This window comes from Delphinus delphis, chromosome 16, assembly GCF_949987515.2.
Source record: "Delphinus delphis chromosome 16, mDelDel1.2, whole genome shotgun sequence".
Classification (NCBI taxonomy): domain Eukaryota; kingdom Metazoa; phylum Chordata; class Mammalia; order Artiodactyla; family Delphinidae; genus Delphinus; species Delphinus delphis.
Genome location: NC_082698.1, coordinates 27,830,317 through 27,857,079, shown reverse-complemented (window position 1 = coordinate 27,857,079; position 26,763 = coordinate 27,830,317). Strand labels below are relative to the sequence as shown.

At 47.5% G+C, this 26,763-nt stretch overlaps 1 protein-coding gene and 1 long non-coding RNA gene across 2 annotated transcripts; one reads left to right on the top strand and one right to left on the bottom strand.

Annotated features, from left to right (window-relative positions):
- Nucleotides 1-4,337: 4,337 nt before the first annotated feature.
- On the bottom strand, nucleotides 4,338-9,299 carry LOC132439702 (uncharacterized). The gene is made up of 3 exons (XR_009522402.1): nucleotides 8,902-9,299; nucleotides 7,945-8,020; nucleotides 4,338-4,411 (listed from the first exon to the last, which is right to left on the bottom strand). It is a non-coding gene; the product is annotated as an uncharacterized lncRNA (long non-coding RNA).
- Nucleotides 9,300-9,785: 486 nt separating this feature from the next.
- Nucleotides 9,786-25,167, top strand: SCD (stearoyl-CoA desaturase). Its single transcript, XM_060034247.1, has 6 exons — nucleotides 9,786-10,194; nucleotides 10,718-11,000; nucleotides 14,845-14,975; nucleotides 15,951-16,156; nucleotides 17,628-17,860; nucleotides 21,194-25,167. The coding sequence occupies exons 1-6, from the start codon at nucleotides 10,168-10,170 to the stop codon at nucleotides 21,391-21,393; spliced, it is 1,080 nt and encodes a 359-aa protein (XP_059890230.1). The 5' UTR covers nucleotides 9,786-10,167; the 3' UTR covers nucleotides 21,394-25,167.
- Nucleotides 25,168-26,763: the final 1,596 nt, after the last annotated feature.

Here is a 26,763-nt window from a genome sequence, read left to right as displayed (position 1 = left end):
CTGTAGGAGAGAGGGCACACTGGTTCGGAATTCTGGAAGACAGTGAGACTCCCTTTCGGGCACTTAGCCACTGTACGAAGCAAATGGGGGTACACCTCTCTCTGACCACAAAAGCAAGTCTGGGGCAAACCCCTCTCCTCCCCATTCAGCTCAGAACAGAGTCAGGGCAAGAAAGACTTTCCTTTCAGCTCACGTATTTGTTATTGGAGGCCCTGGGCCTGTATGTGCCCGTCCTCTCTGCTGCCCACCATAGATGAAATGCTTAGGTGTGGCATGCCTTCCCGGGCTTGGGGAAGATCCCCTGCTGAAGGTCAGGTCACCACAGAAATCGCCAGGCCTGGCTCTGGTCCTGTGATCTCTGCCCCCAGGCCTCACCTACCCGGGTTGTCAGTGACCCTGCTCCTAAGACCTTGGTCCCCAGGTCTCGCCTGCCCAGATTGTCAGTCCCTGGGTCACACTCTGACCAGAGACATGAACTGTTCCCAGTAGCACTCACTCTGATCTGCAGACATAGCCCCAGTTTCCAGAGACAGGTAGTAATTACTTGGTAGAGGCCCCTCCTCCGGTACTCACAGCTGCACATGCAACTATGTGCGTACACGCACGCATGAGCGTCCATGAACACGCGTGTGCGCGCGCGCGCACACACACACACACACACACACACACACACACACACACACACACACACACACACACACACACTGCTGTTCTGTGCCTGACGGGCAGAATCTGGGGGAGAAGGGCTGCAGAGAGGTAGCTCAGAGCTCCAGGGATGGTATAGATACACAGACGTGTGGTTATACAGGGAGTTGGCTGGACAAGCGCACCAGCCTTTCCTCAACCAGGGTCACACAGCACAAGACCTCGCACCATCTCACTGGCCTGGGGCCCTGGAGGAGCATGTTCCAGGTCCTAGTTAGCAGAGTGTCAGTTTTGAGTCTCTCTCCCTCTTCTGAGCCTCTAAACTTGTCCTAGAACTGCCCTTCTCCACATCATCCATCCCAGTGGCCCCTTGAAGCTTAGCACTGCCATCTCCTCTAGGAAGTCTTCCCTGATTCTCCCATGCTGGTCTGGCGTGTGCCTCTCCTCTGGAGTCCATAGCACCCTGTGCTAAACTCCATCAGCCAGTTACAAGGATCTCCTCCACTATGGTGAACCGCCCAAGGGCAGGACCTCCTTATGACCTCAGCACTTACCACTGTGCCTGGGACCACGTGGTTTGGCGCTCCACATTCACTTAATGAGGGAACCAATATATTTATGGGGGTGTGGGGGCCCCATCCCTTGTTTCATTTGATCTCCCCCAGAAGCCAGTGGGTACCCAGAAGGCAGAGCAGCATGGTCCCCACTCCTCCAGGCAGGAGGAAGGGAGTCCACTGATTGCTAGCTCTCCTGGCTGTCTGCTGCCTGTGACTCAGCTTGGACCATGAGACAGGGAAGAGCCCACAGCCCAGGAGGCTCCTGCCCCTTCTCTCTGCACAGAGGACAGGTTGGGGCAAATCCCAGGCCACATGTGGGCATTGGCTTCCATCCTTCCTCCACATTCCCAGATCCCATGGGAAAGCCTGAGGTCACGGTTGTGAGGACAGTTTATACAGCTCTGGCCTCTTGCCCTGATGTCACAATGCCATGGGAAGTGTGGATGGCATTGTGGGGCTAGTTGGGTCATACCTTGTCTCAGTGTGCTTGTTTGTCCTGAGGTCCCCTCAGGATCTGAGGGGCTGAAGCAACAGTGGCTGGGAGAAAGCTTGGGTATTCGTTAGTCATGGGGGAAGAGATGGGCCAAGTTTCTGGCATCACTGAGTAGGACCTTAGGTGAAGGGAATGTATTATCTTTACTTATGTACATCCAAGGTTTGGCTTAGATCTACATAAAAGAGCGAGGAAGGAGGAAGTAAGGAAGGACAGACCAGGGGGGAGTTGGGGCAGGAGACAGGCCTGATGTCCCTGAGCACCTATGAGGCTCACAGCTGGTCCTTCTATAAGCCTGACCTCCCCAGGCTCAGACCTTACAGATGTTGCTGGCCTCTCCTTACAGGGACCCCAGAGGGCAAAAGGAAGGGACTGTCAAGTGGGCTGTCCAGGTTGCATGAAGATCTGTGAACATACTCCTCCTCCAGCCCCGTCTGACATCTGACTCAGGACAGTGACAGATCCTCAAGGGAGGTGTTACCCAAGCACGAGTCCCCACCACTAAGCTGCAACTCCATCTTCCTCTTTCCTTCTGCAGTCTAATGTGCCATGATCCCAGGCATGTGTCCCCAAGCTCCCTCTCCCTAAACAAGGAAAGGGAAAAGGGAGGCCCAAACTGTGTCCACTGCTGGGGCCTATCCATGTCATAAGCAGGTATTCATGAGCATCACGAGATTTCTTGGGATAAAGGTCACACATATGCAGAAAGCCTATCACAGGGGCCCTCATCCTTTCCCCAAACCCCTGGGAGACCAGAGCTAGATATTTATTGACCTCCCACCTACGAGGGAAGTATATGATAATTTAAGTCTGCTTGTTCCCATTTCACAGACAAGAAACTGAGGGACAGCATTAAAAGAGCAAGCCAGAGATGAAGCTGGGACTAGAGTTGGAAGAGAAAGGAACAGCCTCTGGAATCTTGCTATTTTCCATACTCCTAAGCTTATTTGCCCAGCAGAGTCGTCTACTGTGTCACCCCCTTGCCTACTGCGCACAGGGAAAGAAACTGAAACCTACAAGGGTATGATGTGGTTGGCCTCAAAGCAATGCAGTATCATAATGCCTGGGCTGCCAGGGTCTTCAGAACATGGACTCTGGAGGCTTCAGCCTGAGTCCAGGAAGCAGACAGACACTAGTAAACTGTCAGAATGACCAGCATGCAGAGTGTGCCCCTACATTTCTAAACCCTTGCCCTGGCCATGTCAGAGTCAACAGAGGGACTGTCCTGACAGACATGGCAGCTGACGTTGTAGCCAACAACCACGTGAGGTGAAAAAGGGAGAAGTAACCTTGCCTCACAAGTCTGCTTCTTCCTGAAAGCCCGGGAGAGCTCCAGGAGTGGGCCACCCTCCCTACCCACACACCTGGAGGACTCCTCTTCCAGGCAGATCATGGCTTCCCAGGGAAGCCTACCGCACCTTCGCTGGGCTGCTTAGAGTGGGACACCCAAAGCCATGCTTGGAGTGGCAAGGTCACACAACCTCCCCATTGCCCCCTCCAAGCCTTAGGCAACCACTAACCTACTTTCTGTTTCTATAGATTTTGCTATTCTGGACAGTTAATGTAAGTGGGGTCATACATATATGGTTCTTCGTTGAGTGGTTTCTTTCACTTAGCATGATATTGTCAAGGTTCATTCATGTCGTGGTATGTACCAGTACTGCATTCTTTTCTACTGCTGTAAAAACATTCTACATCTAATTTATCCATTAGTCAGTTCATGGACATTTTAGGTTGCTTCCACTTTGGGGCTGTTATGAATAAAGCTGCTATGAATATTTGTGTACCAGTTTTTGTGCGGACATATGTTTTCATTTCTCTTGGGGATATACCTGGGAGTGAAATTGCTGGATCAGATGGCAGCTCCATGTTTAACCTTCTGAGGAGCTGCCAAACTGTTTTCAAAAGAGGCTGCACCATTTTCCATTCCCAGCAGCAGGATTTCAATTTCTCCAAATCCACACCAATACTTTTTATTTGTCGTATTGAATATAGCCATCCTAATGGGTATGAAGTATCTCATTTTGGTTTTGACTTGCATTTCCCTGATGGCTAACAATGTTGAGCGTATTTTCATGTGCTTATAGGTCATTTGTGAATCTTCTTTGAAGAAATATCTATTCAATTTTTAATGGGGTTAGTTGTCTTTTTATTATCGAGTTGTAAGAGTTATTTGTATGTTCTAGATATGAGTTCCTTATCCAATATATGATATGCAAACATTTTCTCCCATTCTGTGAGTTGTCTTTTCACTTTCTTGATAATATCCTCTGAAGCACAAAAGGTTTAATTTTGATGAAGTCCCACTTATCTATTTTTTCCTTGGTTGCCTATGCTTTGGGTGTCATATCTAAGACTAGTGCTGTTCAGTAATTTTTCATGTGCTTATTGGCCATTTTTATGCCTTCTTTTGTGAAACGTTATGCTTAAATCTTTTGCCATTTTTGAGTTGTTTATCTTTTTATGTACTGTAGTATATGTTCCCATTCCCTGCCTATTTGTTTTCTTTCTTTTTTTTTTTAAATAAATTTATTTTATTTATTTATTTTTGGCTGCGTTGGGTCTTCGTTGCGGTGCGGGGGCTTCTCATTGCGGTGGCTTCTCTTGTTGTGGAGCACGGGCTCTAGGCATGCGGGCTTCAGTAGTTGTGGTGCACGGGCTTAGTTGCTCCGCGGCATGTGGGATCTTCCCAGACCAGGGCTCGAACCCGTGTCCCCTGCATTGGCATGCGGATTGTTAACCATTGCGCCACCAGGGGAGCCCGGGGAGCCCTCTATTTGTTTTCTTAATAGTTCCTTTTGGTATCAGAAAATGTTAACTTTCCTTTTTAAATTTTATTTATTTATTTATTTATTTTGGCTGTGCCGGGTCTTAGTTGCGGCATGCGAACTCTTAGTTGCATGAAAATGTTAAATTTCATGAGTCTAATTTATCCATTTTCCCCTCTATGGTTACTGCTTTTTGTGTCCTGTCCAAACAACCTCTGCCTACCTCAAGGTCACAAAGATATTTTCCTCTGTCTTATATATTGGGTTGGCCAAAGAGTTCGTTTGTTTTTTTCTGTAAGATGGCTCTAGTAGCACGTAGTTGCCTTTAACATCATTTGAAACAATTTTGTTAGATTGTATTGTGACAGCTGTCATATCAGCGTGCATTTAAAAAAACACTTATCAAAATTGGTGAATTTTTGTGTAGCCACTTTAATATTGAAGATGGAAGAAAAAAAGCAACATTTTTGGCATATTATGCTTTCTTATTTCAAGAAAGGTTAAAACGCAACTGAAACACACACAAAAAAGATTTGTGCAGTATATGGAGAAGGTGCTGTGACTGATCGAACATGTCAAAGTGGTTTGTGAAGTTTCATGCTGGAGATTTCTTTCTGGACAATGCTCCACGGTCAGGTAGACCAGTTGATAGTGATCAAATTGAGACATTAATTGAGAGCAATCAATGTTATACCACGCAGGAGCTAGCCGACAAACTCAAAATATCCAAATCAAGCGTTGAAAATCATTTGCACTAGCTTGGTTATGTTAATAGCTTTGATGTTTAGGTTCCACATAAATTAAGCAGAAAAAAACCTTCTTGACCGTATTTCTGCATGCGATTCTCTACCGAAACATAATGAAAATGTTCCGTTTTTAAAACAAATTGTGACAGGCAATGAAAAGTGGATACTGTACAATAATATGGAAAGGAAGATATCATGGGGCAAGCGAAATGAACCACCACCAACCACACCAAAGGCCAGTCTTCATCCAAAGAAGGTGATGTTGTGTATATGGTGGGATTGGAAGGGAGTCCTCTATTATGATCTCCTCCCGGAAAACCAAATGATTAATTCCAACAAGTACTGCTCCCAATTAGACCAACTGAAAGTGGCCCTCGATGAAAAGCGTCCAGAGTTAGTCAAGAGAAAACACATAATCTTCCATCAGGATAATGCAAGAAGACCACATGTTTCTTTGATGACCAGGCAAAAACTGTTACAGCTTGGCTGGGAAGTTCTGATTCATCTGCATTATTCACCAGACATTGCAGCTTTGGATTTCCATTTATTTCAGTCTTTACAAAATTCTCTTAATGGAAAAAATTTCAATTCCCTTCAAGACTAAAAGGCACCTGGAACAGTTCTTTGCTCAAAAGGACAAAAAGTTTTAGGAAGATGGAATTATGAAGTTGCCTGGAAAATGGCAGAAGGTAGTGGAACAAAATGGTGAATACGTTGTTCGATAAAGTTCTTGGTGAAAATGAAAAATGTGTCTTTTATTTTTACTTAAAAGCCGCAGGAACTCTCTGGCCAACCCAATAGAAACTTTATGGTTGTGGGTTTTACATTTAGCTCTATGACCCCTCTCAAATTAATTTTTATGTGTGGAGTGAGCTAGAGGTTGAGGTTCGTTTATTTTATATGGATATCCAGTTGTCCCAGCAATACTTGTTAAAGAGACTTTCCCCTCCACACTGTATTGACCTGGGACTGTTGTAAAAAGTCAGTTAACCATACATGTTGGTGGATTTCAAAATTTCTAATTTATTTCATTGATCTATTTGTCTCTACTTTTTCTAACTCCACACTCCCTTGAATACTCTAGCCTTATAGTAAGTCCTAATTAAAATAGTTTAATTCCTCCAACTTAATTCCTCCAAGATTGTTTTTGGCTACTCTAGACCCTTTCTGCATTTCCACTTAAATTTTAGAATCAGCTTGTCTACTTCCTCAAAGAAATCTGTTGGATTTTTATAGGGATTAAATTAATCTATAGATCAACATTGAGTCTAACCATCTATGAACACAGTATATCTCAATTTCTATTTTGTCTCCATTTCTTTAAGAATTTTTAAGTTTCTCTCAGCAACGTTTTGTCATTTTCAGTGTAGCTATCCCGCAAATATTTACTTAGATTTATCCTTTGTATGTGATATTTTTGATGCTATTGTAAACAGTATATTTCAATTTTCATTCTCCAATTGTTTTTAAATAGTATATAGGATGGAATAATTTTTTATATTCACTTTCTATCCTTGACCTTTCTAAAGTCACTTACCGATTTGGGCCTTTTGTGTGTGTGTATTCCGTACATTTTTCATACACAAGTTATGTCTTCTGCAAATAATAACAGTTTTACTTTTTTTTTCCTATCTTTATGCCTTTTATTTCTTTTTCTTGCCCATTATGCTAGCTAGAATTTCTAGTACAATGTTGAATAGAAGTGGTAAGAGATTATATGCTTGCCTGTTCCCCTATTTTAGGGGAAAATTTTTTAAATATTTCACCATTAAGTATAATATTAGCTGCAGCCCTTTTGTAGATGTTCTTGGCTTATAAGACCAGATCCAGGAACACTTGAGAAGGGCTGAAGAAGAGAGAGACTGTTATCTGTGACTTCTTGCTAATGACATCTTATTTACCTAAGAGAGCTAAACAGGGTCTGTTTCTTCTTCATCTCTTGAGTTGAAGAATCAAAACAAAGTTTCAGAAACTGCCATGGTACCCTGTGCCCCTTTTCGTAGAGCAAGATTTATAGGTCCAATTTCCATCTCCCAAGCATACTTTATACTTTCCTATTATATGCTAAAGTATCTATCATATTAATCAATGTATAAATGCAACTGGATATGGATATTAATCACATACTTATTTATAACTTCTAATTTGCCATTGACCTAATACTTCTTGATATCAAAGGCATGCTGGGACTTCCCTGGTGGTCCAGTGGTTAAGACTCTGAGTTTCCAGTGCAGGGGGTGCGGGTTCAATCCCTGGTCAAGGAACTAGGATCCCACATGCCATGTGGCGCGGCCAAAAAATGTAAAATAAAAAAGTTAAAGCTCATGCTTTCCCCATAATATTACTCCTACCACACAGCCATGTTTCATGGGCTGCGGCAAGCTACTGAGGGTTTTAAAGTAATGGGTGACACACTCATAGCCATGTGATATGCCCCAGATGAACTTCAGGGAGGAAGCCCAAGCTAGGGAACCATTCACCTTTCTATCATAGTTATCAAGAGTGAGATGGGCTCTCCCAAACTCTCTCCTTATCCGGACCTTCCCTAGGCTCCCAAAGGTTCCCCTCTTTGGGACAAGGGTAGCATCTTGTCTTCAGAGAGGAATAAAATATTCCTGTTCTCCATTTTTGTCTTGGCAGACCTCCCCTTCCTTTCTCTGGCAGAAAAATGAATGACCTACCACCTGGCTTACATAAAAATACCAGCATTAAGTGATAACAGCAGTAATACCTACCTGAGTCTAAGTGAGGAGGAGGGCAGTTTCCAGGGAACTCTGATTTTTCAGCTTGTTCTCTGCTGAAGTCCAGGGTCTGGAGGAAACAGGCAGTTAAAGAGAAAGAAAGCTGGTCTCAATAGTAGAGCCACCTTTGGCCACAATCGAGGGTACACCCCCAAAGAAACCCTGAATCTTCTCCCTTGAAGAATAACCCTGTAGACGGCAGAGGAATTAAGCAAACTAGACATTGCAGGGAGAGCCTGGAGAGGAGCAGCATGTGCATAGACTTCTCTCCCACACACCTGCTGAGGGCTTCGGAGCCGTGATGAGATAGCTGTCCATAACTGAACACATCTAATCTCATTCAAAACTTTTGTACTAGACAGGGAGCCAGGAGTGGAATAGAGGTGGATGGTGACGGGCCAGGGAGCTGGCCTGACCCCAAGACCAGTGGCCCACTAGGGAGCTCCTTAGCCCTCCTCCCAGGCACCTGGGTGCCTCTCTTCCTGAGAAGTTAGTGGTTGGCACAAAACTCCTCACTTTCTCCTCTTCCCAGAGGAAGGATCCTGGGATAGTATTTGGGGAGGCAGGGGTGTGGCAGAGGCTGCGAGAATGCACTGCCTACCTGGTTCCCAGCTTACTCGCATGGTAAGGCTCCCACAGGCCCAGAAAAGACAGGGCCATGAGGGACAAATGAAGTCAGAACATCTCAGGGACCAAGGATTTTAAGCAGGGATTACGACCTTGGGCTCCATCATTACATTTCTGGGCTCAACTCCTAGCTCCATCACTTACTGGCTGCTGTGACCATAGACAAGTTATTTAATCTCTCCATAGCTCAGTTTTCTCATCTTTAAAAGGGAATAAAGGACTACCCCCCTCACAGGGTCACAAGTAAGGATTAAATGAAATGATTCTTGTGGGCTGTCTTGCAGTAATAATTCACTACACGTTAGCTATTCTTGTTCCACTTACAAGTACTTTCTCTTGCTTCTGAGTGAAAGCACATGTCTGGTGCTTCCTGCCTTTCCCCATGAAGGCAATTCCAAAACTACAACCCGACAATCTGAAGAATCTCCAAAACATCCCGCACACGTTCTGGAGGCGTGGGCACAGGGATGGGACAGCTCACTGGTGCCTGGCGGTGAACGTCCCCTGCTGGGCGTGCCCAGTGGCTCAACATCGTGCGCACGTGCAGGTTTACACATCAGTGCATCTATGCCTGCGCGAGGCTGGTGACCCGCGAGTTCAGCAGTCCGGGGTTAGCGCCGCGCCGCTGGTAGGCGGGGCAGAACCATTGTTCCGCCGTGGACCGACCCCCCCACCCCACCGCCTGCGCGCTCGCCACGGAGAGAGGCGGGGCTTCGCTGGGCCCGTGGCCCGCGACCCCGGGCTTGAAAGCAAGTCTCCCCTCCTACGCGTCTCGGCGAGCGGGAAGGCGGGGGTGCAGCTGTGTGTAGTGGTCGCCCGTGTGGCTTCCCCACTCCTCCCCGGGAAACTTCCCCAGTGCCCATCCATTCGCGAAGTGCCCGGGGCCAGTCCTGGGCTGGCACCCACCCCCCGTTCCCCAGTTCCCCGATCGGGTCCTCTCCCTCTTCCAGAGAGGACCCTTCTGAGCGCCTCCTAGGCGGCGGGGTGCCGGGCAGAGGCCCAGCGGCCGGTGGAAGAGAAGCCTAGAAGGAGAAAGGGAGGGGAGGGGGAGTGAGGAGCTCGCGGCAGAGGAAACAGCAGATTGCGCCGAGCCAATGGCAACGGCAGGACGAGGTGGCACCAAATTCCCTTCGGCCAATGACGCGCCAGAGTCTACAGAAGCCCATTAGAATTTCCCCAGGGGCAGGGCCAGAGGCAGGGGCTGCGGCGGCCAAGCCGCGGTGTGTCTGCAGCATCCAATTTTTGCGTCTCCTCCCCTCTCCCGCCCATGCGGATCTCCCACGGTGAGACAACTCTGCTTACTTTGCCCCTTGTTGGCAACGAATAAAAGGGTCTGAGGAAATACGGGACCCGGTCACCCACTGCCAGCTTTAGCCTTTAAATCACCAGCCTGGGGAGATCCACGCACAGCAGGTCGGGTCCGGACACCGATCCAACGCGCACCGTGCAGCAAAGGGTTCCGAGCGCAGCGCCGCGGATCGCCGCGCCAAAAGCGGCCTCGGGAACTAACCTACCCTCAGTTCGGGCTGCCCCGAACTCCGCTCCGCAGTCTCAGCCCTGGGAAAGTGATCCCAGCGTCCGAGAGCCCAGATGCCGGCCCACTTGCTGCAGGAGGAGGTGAGCTTCCAAGTAATGGCCCCCAGACCGCGGGTTCGCCGGCGCTGGTCGGGCTTCTAAGTGACTCGGTGGGGGAAGAGAGTTGAGATCTCTGCACACAGCCATCTTTTGCGAGTTGTACTGCCTTCAGTTTGTTGGGAATGGGGATTGTAATTTGGGAACTTAGGTCCCCAACTTTTGTTTTTTAAGCTTAAAGAAAAATCTGGTCGTGCCGGTACTCTCACGTATGTAGGCATGCGGGTTTGTCTTTGTGTGTTCGTTGGGGTGCGAGTGTTTTACTCCTCTTTCCTATTTCCCTTTCACCTTGAGGTTTCACCCCCCTCCCCAATCTCTCTGCACCGTTCCTAGGGACTTCCCTCTCTTCCATCTGGGATAGACCTTGCCCTCAGGTAACGTGGGTGTTGGGGCCAGGTCTGTGCCTATACCCCGCCCTTCTCCCAGCTTGATTAGCGAGTAAAGTGGCCCCTACTACGTCCACGTGTCCTCTCCTCTCTCCTGACCCTCCACTTCCTTTCCCTTCCAGATCTCTAGCTCCTACACAACCACCACCACCATCACAGCGCCTCCCTCCAGGCTCCTGCAGAATGGAGGGGGGAAGCTGGAGAAGGCTCCCCTATACTTGGAAGAAGACATCCGCCCTGAAATAAGAGATGACATCTATGACCCAAGCTACCAGGATAAGGAGGGCCCAAATCCCAAGCTTGAGTATGTCTGGAGAAACATCATCCTCATGTCTGTGCTACACTTGGGAGCCCTGTATGGGATCACATGGATCCCCACCTGCAAAATGTACACCTTGCTCTGGGGTAAGAGTTCCCCCTGTCCTCCTGACCCAGTACCCCAGGTTCTCTCCCCTCTTAATAAAGTAGGATCTTACATAGAGCAGAAACTCCAGCCCTTCCAGGCTGAGGTTTTCCCAGCCATTTCTCTTTGGTGTCCTGAGAGGCTGGGTGGGCTGGGAACAGAGCCTAGGGGGTTTGGGATGCAGGAGTGTCCGTTCTGGGTGTCCTTTAATTTGGGTGTTGGGGAGGGACCTCTGAGACCATGGGCCGCAGGTTCTGAAGGAAGCAGAACAGTGCCAGAGAGTCAGCTTTCCCGGAAAGAGGTTTTCTGCTTCAAGTCTTTAGTTGACTGCTTGTCCCAGCCCTGCCAGCCACGAAGGAATCAAGGTCCCTACCTGGGAGGCATGGGGACATGGGACTAGACTAGTGGCCTTAGAAGGTATATGCTGAGCACAGTCATGGGATAGCGAGAGAAGCTACTCAGGAAGAGTTAGTAGAAGAGGGAGGAACAGAGCGTGGTCATCCACAAAATTATTTTGCCCTGACCCTTGGCCCTGTCAGGCGCCTTAGTCACATAGACGGGTGAAGAAGTCTCCTGAGTAACCCAAGTTACACAGATTTGCTGCTCTGTGACTCCATGTAGGTCTCCAGGGGACTGCACGTGCCACTCAACAAAATGTTCTTAGAATGAGATAAGGTTAAAGAAGTGTTTCATGTCCCATTCCCCACTCATCCTGCTCCAGCCCCCTGAGCCTGGGCAGCCCTGGCCTTCAGGCTGCTGCAGTGAGGGAGACAGTCCCCAGTGCATCCCTGCCCTGCCCTTAGCTCAGCTCTTTCAGGAATCCATGGGCTTGGGCACACAGCAGGGCCCTGCCCCCTGCACACACACATGCGCTCTGAGGGCATTTCCACCTCTGCCACCGTAAGTCTGACTTCGGAAGGGGAGAGCAGGGAAGCCTAAAGACCCAGGGGACCCACATTGCCACTCTCTGAGGGGAGTGGGCCAGAACTCCTTCTCCAGGAAGCAACTGTAGGATTTCCAGAGCAGTCCGGGGTGTGCGGCGCTTGCAGACAGCTGCACTCTTGGAGGGGAGTTATGTAGGGCCAGTGGGCAGGTCTCAGCCGAGTCCTCCAGGACCTCTTTAGTCTAAAGGTGCTTTTAGACTAAAGAGGTCCGCGGAGCTTTGTCTTGGGGAATCCTCTTGGTGCCACAGACAGAGAAATGCAACTGGGTAGATCCCCTCTCTCAGTTTTTCCAGATACACACTGGAGACAACAGTACTTTTTTTGAGATTAGAAAGGTAGTGCTCCTTAAGTTACACGTGTGTCATTGCTGGGGCCAGCCACATGCAGATGAAATCTGTTCATCTGCAGACCAGGAAGGGCTCTTATATTTGTGAGGGGAGGGGGACGTCTGTTCTCTAGCCCTTCTGAGAACCCAGCAGAACTTTAGTTCAGAGTGAGGAATCAAGAGCAGGGACAAGGATTCCCCAGGGAGACTGTGGACCCCTCTTTCTACCCCTTCACCAGGAGTCTTCACCAGGTGTTTAGTCACCTGCAAGCCCCTTCCAGCCTCAGGTCTCCCTGTAAGCCTCTCGTAAAGTCCAGAGTTTGGCCAGACCGCTGCTGCTCACTCGTCTTCCTCAGCTGCTAGTGCAGTGCAGAATGCTCTCCCCAAACCAGGGCTGTGCCTGCTACCTTTTTGGTGCCCTGCCCGTGGGTGTGTGCTGTGCCTTTGGACAGAGAAGTGTGTCACACGAAGACTGGATAAGTTGTGACGTTTTTACTCCTGTCCCTGGGCCCTGTGGTGGATGGCTTAGCTGACGGAATGACCGATTTGGTAGGGGGATATCAGAACTCTTAAGGAATAAAAGGGGGTTGGGGGGAGGGTCAGAGGGTCCTTCTGAGTTCAGGAGCTTGGCTTCACCTTTTCTTGTTTTATCCCTAAGTACAGTGTTAAATTAGCAGATGGTTGTGATTCCAGCATTTCTCATGACTGAGCAATTTTGAGTGTGTCTCAGAAGAGCCCTGAGGGAAGGGCTGAAGAGATATCTCTGGCTACACTGAGAGGCCATGGGGCAAAACTTCTCCAGTCTCTTTCTTAGGACTAAAGCTATAAGGTTTTGCTTAACCATCAATTTGGACTTTAATAGAGAATGAATTTCCAACTGGCGCAAGGCCTTCTATTAGATAAGCCTTAGAGAAAAAGGCACCAGAGGGCTTGGGTGCTTTTCCCAATTCCTTTGTTAATGCAAGGATCTTATGTGCTTTCTGAGTCAACTTGCCAGGGTCTTCGGTGGCATGAAACAACCCCAGTAACTTCCTTGGTTCTGAGCTGAGTGCTTCTTTTGTGCCCAAAGACATTTTTCTTCACCCTTAGTGATTGGCGGGCTGTGGCTCAACTGTCATTTATCCAGGTGCAGGTGCAGGCAAGATACTGCATCTGGGAGGATATTACCACGTGGCCGGAGACCAGCAAATCATAGGGGGCCTTAATTTAGCCCAGAGGGACTGTGGGTAGAACTCTCACTGAGACAGACTCTAGCTCCATGGCTCTCCTCCCCGTCCTGTCGGAGGAATACGATAGGGTAGAGGAAGATGGGTGGGGTGGGAGGAGCTTGTTTAGGAAACTGGTATCTATGGCTGAAGAAGAACACAGGACAATTTGTTACAATGTGTGGTGTCTCCAACTGCAACTAAGTTCAGTGGCCACTGAGGATCCATTGTTTCTAGCTGCTTCCCTAGGAATGAAACATTGTCAACAGTCACTGCTCTACCAAGGCCTCAGCCCCTGCCTCCTAGAGTTACTGAACAGAGGAAGGTAGGTATGCCAAGAAACCCGCCTCCCAGTTAGAGACTCTGTCTGGCACCCCTGGAGGCCTGCAGGCCTCCAGGAAGGTGAGGCAGGACAGCATTGGGGTGCTCCACCCACAGCTTTGAGTCCGTGCCGCTATTATCTAGAATTAGCCTTGCCAGAGGGAGTGTGGGCTGGCAGAAGGACACGGCAAAGGCGAGACACAGGAACCTTGTGCCTATCTTGGGGAGGTGGATGGTACACATCCTTGTGCCAGACTTCCGAACATAAACTGCTTATTGACAGAAAATCTAGTTTCAAATCTTGGCTCCATTTCTTACTTGCCATGTGACGATAGATAAACACTTAACTTCTCTGAGCTTCTATTTCTTCAACTGCAAAGTGAGGATATTAAACCCCATTCAGGGTATCCAGTGAATTGGAGAATATAAAATCCTTGGCGAAGCTTAAGACGCTGTACAGCTATGACTTACATGCAGGGCGAATTTTCCCCTTCTATGGCCACACCACCTGCAAAAAGATTGCAATGCTTTCGTACCAGCTGGTAAATAGCCCTAGTTCTGAGCCCCCTTAATGTCCCCTAGAACCCAGGGACCCTTGAATTGGTCAGTGCCCAGACCATACTGTCTGTTAAATAATTTAATACTATCCTTGCTTATATGTCTTAAGCGCTGCAGGAGTAGTCTGCGGTCCTTCCTTCAAACCTTGGAGAAGGTTAGCAGAAGGTCAGAGGAGATGCGATCTGGGAGACTGTCCTTCACGAGTGAGAATGCCAAGTGGCTGGGGGGGTGAGAGCCCTCTTCTCTGTCCTGCCTTTCTGAAGTTCCTGGGACTCCTAAGCTTATTCCAGCTCCTAGGTTGAGAGGATGAGAGGTGATGGTATTTTTCAAGTGATAAAATCAAAGGAGCCTAAGAGATCAAGGTATCCCTGGAGTTCAGGAAAAAGCAGATCCTCACTGGGAGGCTAAAGAACACACAGACTCTGACCTGACGAGAACATCATGTGAATGCTTTTCCAGATTAATGACTCCCTGCCCTGTCTTCTCCTGGCAGCGTTTTTCTACTATCTGATTAGTGCCCTGGGCGTCACAGCAGGAGCCCATCGCCTGTGGAGTCACCGAAGTTACAAAGCTCGGCTGCCCCTGCGCCTCTTCCTGATCATCGCCAACACGATGGCATTCCAGGTGAGAAGCCAACTGTACAGCTCAGCATTTTTTTCCTCACTCTTTATTGACGATCTGGGGGCAGAATGGAGGCCATCAGTGCCTGGAGAGGAGCAGCACCTGGACAGCCACTTCACTTTCTCCTTATAGTCAAGTTTGAGTTCAGTCCTGAAGTCCATAAAACATAAGTTTACTTCTGAGTGACTGGAAAAGGGAAGTAGGAGATAAAAAGGAAATACTCTCAGTGTATAGGGTCATTTTTGATCCTCTGTTATCACAAAGTCGGGCCATTGTGGTCCTTCATAAGTGCATAAGGCAGGAACTGAAGGCAGGAACTGACCCTGGTTTCCCTGGCAGACATTGAACAAGACATTCACTACTTTAATGTCTTAGGATTCCACCACAATGAGGCTGAAGTTAATGTTTCACAGATTCATGAACTCTGTTGTTTTCAGGTAAGAAGATGATACACTTTTATAGAGCTAACGATATGCCTGGCACTATTCTAAGCACTTGTCATAGATTACCTCATTAAACCCTCACAACGATCTTAGGCGGTAGCTGCTATTGTTATCCCCATTTCACAGATGGGGAAATTGTGTCACGGAGGGTTTAGGTCCAACGCTATGGTCCTATGTTGGGCTACCAGGCTGCCTAAGTCAAGTATTGAGGTTTGTTTAAGCAGGAAGTTTATAGCAGAGATAGAATGAAGGGAATTGGAGAAAGGGAACTCATAGTTATTAAGCAGTAGCAGTGGGTAAAGGATAGCATGTAGTGCAAGGCTTAGCTTGGAGTAAGAGGAAAAAACAAGGAAACCCAATTAATCCCCTTCTCCATGGCAATATCCCACGGTTACATAATCATCTCTGCCATAACACTTAATGCCTTGAAGCCTCCCCACGTCGTCCCGTTGGGGCAAAAGACTCCCCAGCCATTGGAACTCCCCTGAGAGGGTGTCTCTCCTCAGGCCTTCATTCCTCTTCTCTGTCCCTCCAGAATGACGTTTACGAATGGGCCCGAGATCACCGTGCCCACCACAAGTTTTCGGAAACACATGCTGATCCCCACAATTCCCGACGTGGCTTTTTCTTCTCTCACGTGGGTTGGCTGCTTGTGCGCAAACACCCAGAAGTCAAAGAGAAGGGTGGTTTGCTAAACTTATCTGACCTAAAAGCTGAGAAGCTGTTGGTGTTCCAGAGGAGGTGAGTGACATGATGATGGAGCTGGGGACCTGGCACTTGGTGACCCACTTTTTTCTCCTAGGACTTGTCAACATGAACTGAGAAATTTACTGGGTTTCCATATCCCAAATTATAATTTAAAACCCTAATTGTTAATAGCCCACAGGCCCATAGCCATAGACTGTTGTTGTTTCTTTCTCTCTGAGCTATCTAAACCAATTAAATTCAACAAATGTTTGTTGACCTAGGATGGTCATGGATACAAAGCTGAATGTGTCATGGTCCTTACCTTCAAGGAGTTCATAGCTTATTGGGGAGTGGAGGGATAAGCCAAGTGTCCAAATACCTATGATACATGGCAAAATATTTTCCATACCCAGGAGAGGCACAAAGGGGAGGGAGGTTGCAGAGTGGGGAACATCAGGGAAGGGCTTATGAAGAAAGTAGCTTTGGAATCCACTGACGGATAGAGATTTTCACAGGTGGGGAGGGGGGGGACAGTGCAAACAGAAAGAATGAGCTGAAGTGTGTTCCAGCAACAGAGTCCTTTGAAGTGCAGGGTGTGGTAGGAAATAAGGCTAGAAAGGGAAACCGATGCCATTCTTGTGGAGTATTAAAAGCAGATGAGGTTTACTTTAACCCAGGCAATAGGAAGCCATGAAAAGTCTTTTGAGCCGGAATGTGGCATGGTTGGAGGTGTGCTTTAGAAAGGTCACTCTGGGGATAGGTGAAAGAAGGCTTTGAGCTAAAGAGGTGGGAAGCAGGGCCACAGGTGGGGAGGTAGTGGGGATCCGTGCAGGGAAGTGGTGGTAGGAGTGGAGAGGAGTTGGAAGCAGGGGTTATTAATGATACAAGAGGATCAGACTTGACTGCTGAAGGGGTGTGGGAAACCAGCTCCCTTGGAATGTCAATGGCCTGCTGTACATTTGGAAGAATGAAGAATGGGACAGGGCCTCCAGAGGGACAGACCTGCAGGCATCTAGGACATTTGGAGTGCCTCTCTGAGGGAAAAGAAGAGGAAGGATGAGAAGGATTCCTGGCTAGCAGGAGATGGAGGCAAGATACTAAACATAGATTCTGCCAAGAGCACTGATAAAGAGAAAGGAAGCCCAAAGGCAGAATGGAAAAACCCGGGAAGGAGAACTCAGTCTGTAACTCGGACCCCACCTGTTTTACCAAAGTGGTATTATGCTGTAGCGAGAGAGCAATGGATTTAGAGTCAGGAGACAAAGCATTCCAATCCTTGCTCCACCAGTTCCTGGTGGTGTGACCCTAGAAAAGTCATTTAACCCCTCATTACCTCATCTAAGAAGTATGATAATAACACAACATTCTCAGAAGATTTCCCACCCCACTCCCTCTTGCTCTGTTTCCTGCCACATTGTGCTCACAATGTAGAAAGAAAGAGACAGCCCAACCGTGTGAGAATAGAAAATCAGGTACGTCTCAGAGTCCTCTCTCCACTGACCGGGCGTGTCATCTCTCAATGTAGGTACTACAAACCCGCTGTCCTGTTGATGTGCTTCATCCTGCCCACACTCGTGCCCTGGTACTGCTGGGGTGAAACTTTTCCACACAGCCTGTTAGTCGCCACCTTCTTGCGTTATGCCGTGGTGCTCAATGCCACGTGGCTGGTGAACAGTGCTGCCCACCTGTATGGATACCGCCCTTATGACAAGACCATTAACCCCCGAGAGAATCTCCTGGTTTCACTGGGAGCTGTAGGTAAGTCACATCTAGTGGTCTGCAGCTTACAGTATTAGGCTAGGAGCCAGAAAAACCAGATTCACCTGTTTTATGACCCCTCTCTGTCTTTACACTATAAAACTAAGGGGCAATATTAAAAATCCTTGAGAATTAAGCAGCAAGTCCTATGTAAAGAGAACAGGGTGAGGGACTTCCCTGGTGGCGCAGTAGTTAAGAACTCGCCTGCCAATGCAGAGGACACGGGTTAGAGCCCTGGTCGGGGAAGATCCCACATGCCACGGAGCAACTAAGCACGTGTGCCACAACTACTGAGCCCGCGCACCTAGAGGCCGTGCTCCGCAACAAGAGAAGCCACTGCAATGAGAAGCCTGTGCGCTGCAACAAAGAGTAGCCCCCTGCTCGCCGCAACTAGAGAAAGCCCACACACAGCAACGAAGACCCAACACAGCCAAAACTAAATAAATAAATGAGAAAAGGGTGAAAAATAACAATGCCTTTGATTCCAGGTTCCAGCACAATCCCCAAATGCTATGCATGATGATCCCCTTTGGGCTGCCCTGGTTCCAGTCATCTCTGATATGGGTGGCTGTAAGCCTAGTGTTTTCTATTTAGACGTGCTATACAACATGTAGAACAAATAGTTGTCATTTAATTCAATAAGCTTCTCTTCTGTCACCTTGCTATTTTCAGAGAGGCCATACTTGAAGTGTATTTCACGCCTTATTGCTTGGTGATGCCAGTATGAAGGACATCAAAGCGACTGTTGGTGGCCCTTTATCACCACCTACCATTCTCATCTCTTGTCCTTTATTTTTCTCTCTTCTGCTCCTCTTCTGTGCTGGGAACACTCCCTCCCCTCAACGTGGCTTAGGGAACTCCCAGTAAAGCAGTTAGTTTGATCACAAGTACCTGCTCACTGATCTAATGCTGACTATTCAAGAATTTATTTATACCATTCCAGTTCCAATAGCCAGAGTCTAAGACAACAGGGTTCTACAATCTGTCTCCATTGTTTTTTTTTTTTGTCCGTCACTCTTTTCAACTAAATATAGACCTTGACTAAGGCCTGGAATTAGATTTCCTTAGGCAGACCCCATGGCCTCTTCCACACCAGTCATCAGTGCTGTTGGTCACTCAGCATATCGAGGCAACCTCCCTGCTCCACACATTTACGTACGCCACGGCCTAGCCTTCGTTTTGTTCTCTTTAAAACCTTCCTTTATATTCTCAACCCTGACCATCTTTTTTTACTATCTGCACTAAAGACATTTTTTCATCTCTTTTTAACTTTCATGCACCTTCCCCCTCCTTTCGGACACCTTGTACTGTTGTCCATGTTCTTACTCTGAACCATGTTTGAAATCAATCATACAGGCTATTTTCATAGAAAATTAATGAACGTTATGGAAGTTTCTGGAATGAGATCGGTCCTGTCCTGCAAACAGATCTGTCTTCCCCAGCCCCAGCCTCTATGACCACCCATTCAAAGTGGCTGCCAGGAGCTTACTTTGTCTCTTATCATTCCTCCATACCTGCTCTCCCCGCTTATCACCTCACCCTTTGTTCTCCAGTAGCCTGCTGCCCTGCCGTTCTAATCTTTTTCTTCTTGAATTACCTCCCCCGCAGTCACATGCTCATCTTCTCTCTGCTAAAGCTGGCCTCACCCCTTGAGCCTCTCTCGGGCTGTATCTTGCTGCCCCAGTTGCAAAGTCTCGTCCTTTTTTCGCCCACTGACCTTCCTCCTCTTTTTTTCCTCCCTTGGCAACGTGCGTGTGTCTGATTCAGTTTAAATCTGATGTGTGGGCCTGGCTAGTGCTTATACAGAGCCTAGCTGCAAAGTCGTTTATGGAAATTAGTAATCCTCCATCAGTACCTTTAGCCTTGGGGTTTTCCTACCCTCCTACTTACTTCACACTGGATAAACTGATGATCCACACTGTGGATAGTCAGAGAAAGGACGTACCTTGAGGTGATGCCCTGGATGGTGTCTTTCCCATCGCAGGACTTCCTTCCTTTTTGGTTATTAATGCCATTATTACCCTACTGGGGCTCTTTCATCTTCAAAGGGCTCAGCACACTCTTTTACTAGCTATTCTTTTTTTTTTTTTAATTTATTTTTGGCTGTGTTGGGTCTTCGTCGCTGCGCGCGGGCTTTCTCTAGTTGCGGCGAGCGGGGGCTACTCTTTGTTGCAGTGCGTGGGCTTCTCATTGTGGTGGCTTCTCTTGTTGCGGAGGAGCGCGGGCTCTAGGTGCCTGGGCTTCAGTAGTTGTGGCACGCGGGCTTCAGTGGTTGTGGCTCAGGGGCTCTAGAGCGCAGGCTCAGTAGTTGTGATGCACGGGCTTAGTTGCTCCGTGGCATGTGGGATCTTCCCCGACCAGGGCTTGAACCCGTGTCCCCTGCATTGGCAGGCGGATTCTTAACCACTGCGCCACCAGGGAAGTCCCTATTAGCTCTTCTTTACCCAGCTTTACCCCAGCCTCATAAGGGTCGGTATTGTTATTGTTGAATGAGGTTCAGAAAGAAGATCCTGCCGCGGATTAGAGAACTCTCTGTCTGTGGAGTTTCCACAGCTTGATGCATTACAGAAATTATCCTGAATCCAGAATCTCTTTGATTTTCCTCTATCCAGCAAAGTGAACTGCTCATCTCAGTATCTTAGAGGGACTACCTAAGCCTTTTGATTCTTATTCCCTCAGAGAGCTTCTGTTTTATCAGCTTCTCCCACACACCAGGGTCAAAGCTCAAAGAATTAGAAGCCAGAGCAGTCTACTCTGAACCAGTGGAGGCTGAGGAACTTGGGCCCATGGGCTGGGCCTTCTTTCTTCTGACTTGATTGTTGCTGCCCAATTCTGTTGGTACCTTCCACCCTTGGAGAGAGTACCCATGCAGTGGGGAAAGGTGTACTCCTTTGCTCACCTTTGTAAGAAACACAGCAAAGGTTCTTCATTCCGGACTCTCTCCTCTCCCCACCCTAACACATGCACATACACACAGAGCCTTTAGGGTCTCATACCAATATTTAGTGAAGCTCTGGAATTTTCCAGTCTAAAATCCACTCCCAGTGATAGAAGTTTCTCTCAAATCATCTTATCCTCTCAGAAACTGCCCGTCCTCCTCCCACAAAGGCTCCCAGAGAGCCATGGTGACCAGGGTCTCCCCAGTCATTTCTTAAGATGCCTCTGAGGGAATCTGTTGGGTTCAGAGTTTAAAAGACTGGATTCGTCCATTCATTCATTCAACAGCGGCAGGTTTCTACTACGTTTGAGGTACTCCGCCAGGGAACCAGAGTGCCAAGATCAAGAAGCCAGCAATCCAGTGTAGCCCCATAACTCTTCTCTGCTTTGTTCCAGGTGAGGGCTTCCACAACTACCACCACTCCTTTCCCTATGACTACTCTGCCAGTGAATACCGCTGGCACATCAACTTTACCACGTTCTTCATCGATTGCATGGCTGCCATCGGTCTGGCTTATGACCGAAAGAAAGTATCCAAGGCTGCCGTCTTGGCCAGGATTAAAAGAACTGGAGATGAAAGCTACAAGAGTGGCTGAATCTGGGGTCCCTCAGTTTCCTTTTCCAAAAGCCAGCTGGGCAGAGGTTTAATGTTCTGTTTATTAACTACTGAATAATGCTACCAGGATGCTAAAGATGATGACGTTAACCCATTCCAGTACAGTATTCTTTTAAATTTTCTTTTAAAATTGAAAGCCAACAACTCTGCCTTTATGATGCTAAGCTCATGTTCTTATTTCTTTTCTTTTCTTCTTTCTCTTCTAGTCCCATTATCCTTCCCTTTGTTTTGTTCCTATCACCTTCCTTTCTCTTCCCCCTCAATGCCCCCCAGGCAAGCAGCTGGTCAGTCATTGGTGGGTTTCCAGCTTCCAAAGCCTAGACAACCTTTCTAGGGTCCAAAACTAGTGGTCTTTGCCCCAGATAACCCTTTCCTTGAGCTGTCCTGAGCTTTAAGGTGGGTGGCTCAAGCTAGAGAGATGACAAAATCTTCTGGGAAGGCCCCCAGTTAGCTTCAGCTTAGGCTTTTGCTATATGAAATGGAAAAATAACTTTATTGGCACAAAGCTTTGAAAGCAGGTAAATTGTCAAAGGAGAGAGTTAGCATGCATGATATGATTGATAAGTAAGGATGAGTTGAAGTGGGAAACAAGGCAGGAAGCTCCTGCTGTGATCTGACACCCAGCTGCCTGCCCACCACCCAGCATGCTTCCTTTCTCTCCTGACTGACTGGGGAATGGCCGTGGAGCTCGGCAATGCTAGAACTCAAAGGCAAATCTCAATGTCCCAATCTACTTTAGGCTGAGGATAAAGAAGCAGCATTTAGTTTATGGTAAAAGTGGTCTCTGCCGGGGAAGGATTTTTTTTCTTTCTTTCAGGACAGGAAGATTTCTTATTCCAGATAACAAGAAATCTTGAGGGTTGGTTGTTTCCAGAATTGGTGATTCCAGCAGCTCATGGAATCGTCAAAATTCTTTCACCTTTCTGCTGTGCCATCTTTGGTATATTGGTCAGCTCCCCTCATAGTAATAAGGTGGCTTCAGCATTTTGAGACATCCAAGAGATGTGTTGGTGGTACAGTGGTGAGCATAGCTGCCTCCCAAAAAAGAAAGGATTTTCGGAGGTGGAGTTGGGTCAAACATAGAGCTGTATGTCCATGGGTGCTTTGCTTGGAATATTAAAATAATCCTTTTAGAGTATCTCCCTCTGAAGGAGAGTGGGGCTTGAAGAAGAGGAAGAATTAGGCGGGTTGTCTCCTTTCCTCTCGCTGCTGGACAGGAGATGGAGAGGTTGAGGGGCAGGGTCTGTAGGCAGTTCCTAAGAGGGAACATTACAAAAGAAGGGCTCTGAGAACACATTGCTGGGGGATTTGGAAGGTTACTGAGTAAGTTATTGGGTGTCCTAATATGGAAGCTGGTTATACAAACAAGTTAGATGTTGGGTTCATTTCATTAATTTGAATTTCTCCTTGGACTGAGAAAGAACTAGAAGGCTTCTCCCCACAGCGTTGAACCCTTTCACTCTTCCTTCTCTGTTAACTTCTAGCCTAAAGTATAGGACTGCTTGGGGGGTGGGGTAGGAATCTCTTAACTACCCTGACTATGGATTCCTGGCTCTGCCCTGTCTGTCCATTTTCTCCTGCCAGTTCTATCTCCTCCCCAATGTTTTCTTCTTTCTCTGGATAGGCAAGCCTCCTTTGTGTGTATTCAGAGGCAGTGATGGCTACTGTGGTCCAGGCAGCTCCCTCTCCTACAGACAGTATGCTCAGGGTAGCTGAACCACTGTTTCTCTTTATAAAGTTGAACGAGCTGCCACTTTCACTTGGCCTCCAGAGTCTCCACCTACACCCTTGTGCTTCCCCACCACACTGATGACTCAAGACAAGGCTAGCAAACCCCGCTGGAGACATCCTGGGCACAGGCATTCTCTCTCGTGAGGCACAGCCAAGCCACATGCTCATGTTGTGCCAGTGAGCCAGCCATGGAGCAAAAGAGCGTTTGTTTTTAGTCTCCAGTGTCTGGTCAGAACCAGAGAGGATGCTGGATGCCTCCTGCTTACTCAGTAAGCCTGCCCAGCCTGAGTCAGTGCTCCCAGCTGACAGTGCAAGGCTTGCAGAAGTAGGAGGAGCCAAGTCTTCACTGGGAAGCACAAGAAGCAAAGGCAAGTTCCAAAGTGCCTCACTCCAAAGGAGGCCCCGGCCCCTGGAGCCAGGGTATACAGCAAAGCTTTGGCCGAGACTTGGGATGTGAGACGCCATGAACTTTGTTGAACAGTGTCTCTGTTCAGCAAACTAACCAGCATTCCCTACAACGCAGCCTAGGGCAGACAATAGTATAGAGGAGTTCTGAAGAAACATCAGTGTCTGAGAACCTTGGGCCACTCCTGTCCCTGTAACCTCAGTCGTCAATGCAGAAGCCTGGCTTTACTCTTGTTAAGATTGGAAATGTACAGTACCAAATGCTCTGTCCACTGTTGAGCCCCAAGGATGGAAGGGAGGAGAGCATTTCTTTCTGTATTAATTGAATAGATGGAGGCCACAGGGGTTGGGCTGGACTAAAGGCATCCTTGTCTTTTGAGCTGTTCCTCTCAGTAGAAAAAAAATCTAATGGAAGATCACTGTAGTTTAGATCCACTGACCCAAGTACCTACCCCTTGGAAATGCCTGTGGGGTAGTTTTAATTCCACAGGTCATCAGAGGCCTGCTTTACACCTGATGATCAAAACCAACTTTTATCTTTCTATTCTAATTGTGTTCGATGGACCTGATCTATACCATGACCCTACACAGGCTGGATGGGGTCCAGTTTCTAACAGGCCTTGCTTTGTGGGCGTGCTGACAACTTATCTGGGTGCCTTACATCTTTTTTAATCAGTGTTGCATCTGAGCCTGCTCTGCTTCCTCCCTGCTCCCTCTGTGGAGTTCTTTTGCACCTGAGAGCCTGCAGAAGTGGCTAGTAGAAAAGGGGGCCTGGCTGGAGAATTATCAGTATAGCTGTTTGCAGGATTCCCTTCTGGACTTTGTTTTAGAAACTTTACTTAGGGCTGTTTTTATTAATTGCCCACATATGATGGAGGGTGGAAGGAATTTGAATGTATTTGACTTATAATTTTTTTTAATATTAAAAGATGGTTGTAGCATTTAAAATGGAAACTTTTTCTCCTAGTTAGCTAGTATCCTGAGTGTATTCTCTGTAAGTGTAGCTCAAATGGGTCAGCGTGAAAAGTTAAAGAAAGCACGATGTCAAGGTTACACGGGTGGTTAAGGCCAGGGCCTCTCCTACCACTGTGCCACAGACTTGCTGTGTGACCCTGGGCAAGTCATTTAACTATAATGTGCCTCGGTTTTCCTTCTGTTAAAATGAGATAATAATACTGACCTACCTCAAAGGGCAGTTTTGAGGCGTGACTAATGCTTTTTATAAAGCATTTTGGGATCCTTCAGCAAAGGAATTCTCTTAAGTCCTGAGTATTTTTATAGTAGCAGTATCCACCGTGAACTGTGTCCACCATGAACCACGTGTCCTGGATGCTATCATGGATCTATATGGTTCTCTTTGAGAGATTGAATAAACCCATTAGATAAGTGGTGGATAACTAGCCAGACAAAAATCTGAGAATGCATAAACTCGTTGCCATGGAAACATACACAGGATACCTTTTCCTTGATTGGGTGGGATTTTTCCCTTTTTATGTGGGATAGTAGTTATTTGTGACCTAAGAATAATTTTGGAATAATTTCTATTAATATCAACTCTGAAGCTAGTTGTACTGATCTGAGATTGTGTTTGTTCCTAATAAAAGTGAAGTGAATCTGATTGCCCTGTGTTTGAGAGTTTTTTTGGCTGTGATTCAGTCTCTTGGGATTTATTCACCACCCTATTTATGTCCTGTTCCTACATCTTTAAGAGTAAAAAAGAAGTACAAGAAGCCACAATGGTTGACTCATATCCCAGTAACTCGCCCTGCCCTCCTGCCCTCCCTAGGGGTAACTTTAGGTTAAACTCAGCCTTAGCAACAGGAAGCCAGTAGTCTGCTGCCATGAGCTCTAACACATTAACACCAGCTGGCACTTTGGGCCTGGGGAAATGTCAGGACTCCTGTGTGTCCCATGGTCACATGGACCCAAAACAGAGATGCTAAGAGAGGAAGGGAGCAGCAGGAGGCACTCTGGAAAGCAGTCCTGTGCCTGGCAACCCAGGCTGGGCCATCCAGGTCATTCCTCTGAAATGTAGTCCCTCCCGCTAATAGAGTAGCTTCCTGAAAATGCTGATTAACAACAGCAGGAAGACAGGAAAAACAATCCCAGGGAAGCCTTGTAAATTCTTGGGGTAGAGAGGGCTTCATGATCATTAAGTGGAAAAGGCTTTAGCTTTTACTAACTTATCTGAGAATCTTCAGGTGGAAAAGAGAAGGACTTTTTACAGTTTGAAGAAGTTCCGTTTTTCAACAGAAGCCACCTGGACAATGCCTGGGCTTCTAAGCATTCCACAGAACCAGCCCCCCTCACTTTCTAATGTGAGGTTACCCTCACCTTGGACAATCAGCAAGACTCTCTCAGAGTGATTCTGAGCATCCAACACCAAGTCTATATTCATTGAGGCCTTGCCAGACCTTAATAGGTTGACGGTGGCACGTGCTTAATATCTGGCCTTCCACCCCTTTCCCTCTATTTTGTTTAAAATGTTCAGGTTGGACCATTTTTTCTGTTGTTCTATAATTGCACTGTTCCTTCCAAGTCTCTCCTTTGTCTTTGGAGACAAAGACACCAGCCACATGAGAAAGGACAGCTGCTGTAAACCATAGCAAGTCTACATGATACACTTGCGATACCAGATTGCTTGGAAAAATCCATATATGTACCGTGTTCTACATTAGATAGAGGGATTGAGGCCAGGCATCAACAGAACCCCCACAACCTTCTGATGCAGGAAATCCAACTTCTGAGTCCACCAGACCCGTGGACGCAGTGATAACATTCACAATAGCCAGGCGCTGTGGTGAGTGCTGCACAGTGCATTATCTCACTGTATGGAAAGCAGATGCTATTATTACCCCAGTTTTACTGATGAGGGAACTGAATTCACTGGGAGAGAAAATACACTGTGAGGGAGTGAGCCACGATGCTGTGATCCAGCTCCAGAACTTTGCTCATTAACTGCTCTCCGTATGGGTGTGAAGTAGATGACAAATTAGATAAACCCGGAGTGCATAAGTCTCCTATATGCAAGTAGATGCCCAGTGATATTCACTTATACTCAGAGGCAAAGCCTGGCTGCAACGGCAGGGAGCTTAATTTATTCAGTCAAATTGCAGACACATCCTCTGATCCAGAAGAACCCACTCACTCCCCTCGTGACCTGTTGTAACATTCAACCACCCATGAGTTTTAAGCTCTCAGACCATAGAAGCAT

What these genes read in the sequence shown, in the direction of transcription:
- SCD (XM_060034247.1), top strand. Translation starts at nt 10,168, where the DNA reads ATGCCGGCCCACTTGCTGCAGGAGGAG. An exon ending in AATGTACACCTTGCTCTGGG is followed by an intron (nt 11,001 to 14,844) that starts GTAAGAGTTCCC and finishes TTCTCCTGGCAG; the next exon opens with CGTTTTTCTACTATCTGATT. An exon ending in CTGTTGGTGTTCCAGAGGAG is followed by an intron (nt 16,157 to 17,627) that starts GTGAGTGACATG and finishes CTCTCAATGTAG; the next exon opens with GTACTACAAACCCGCTGTCC.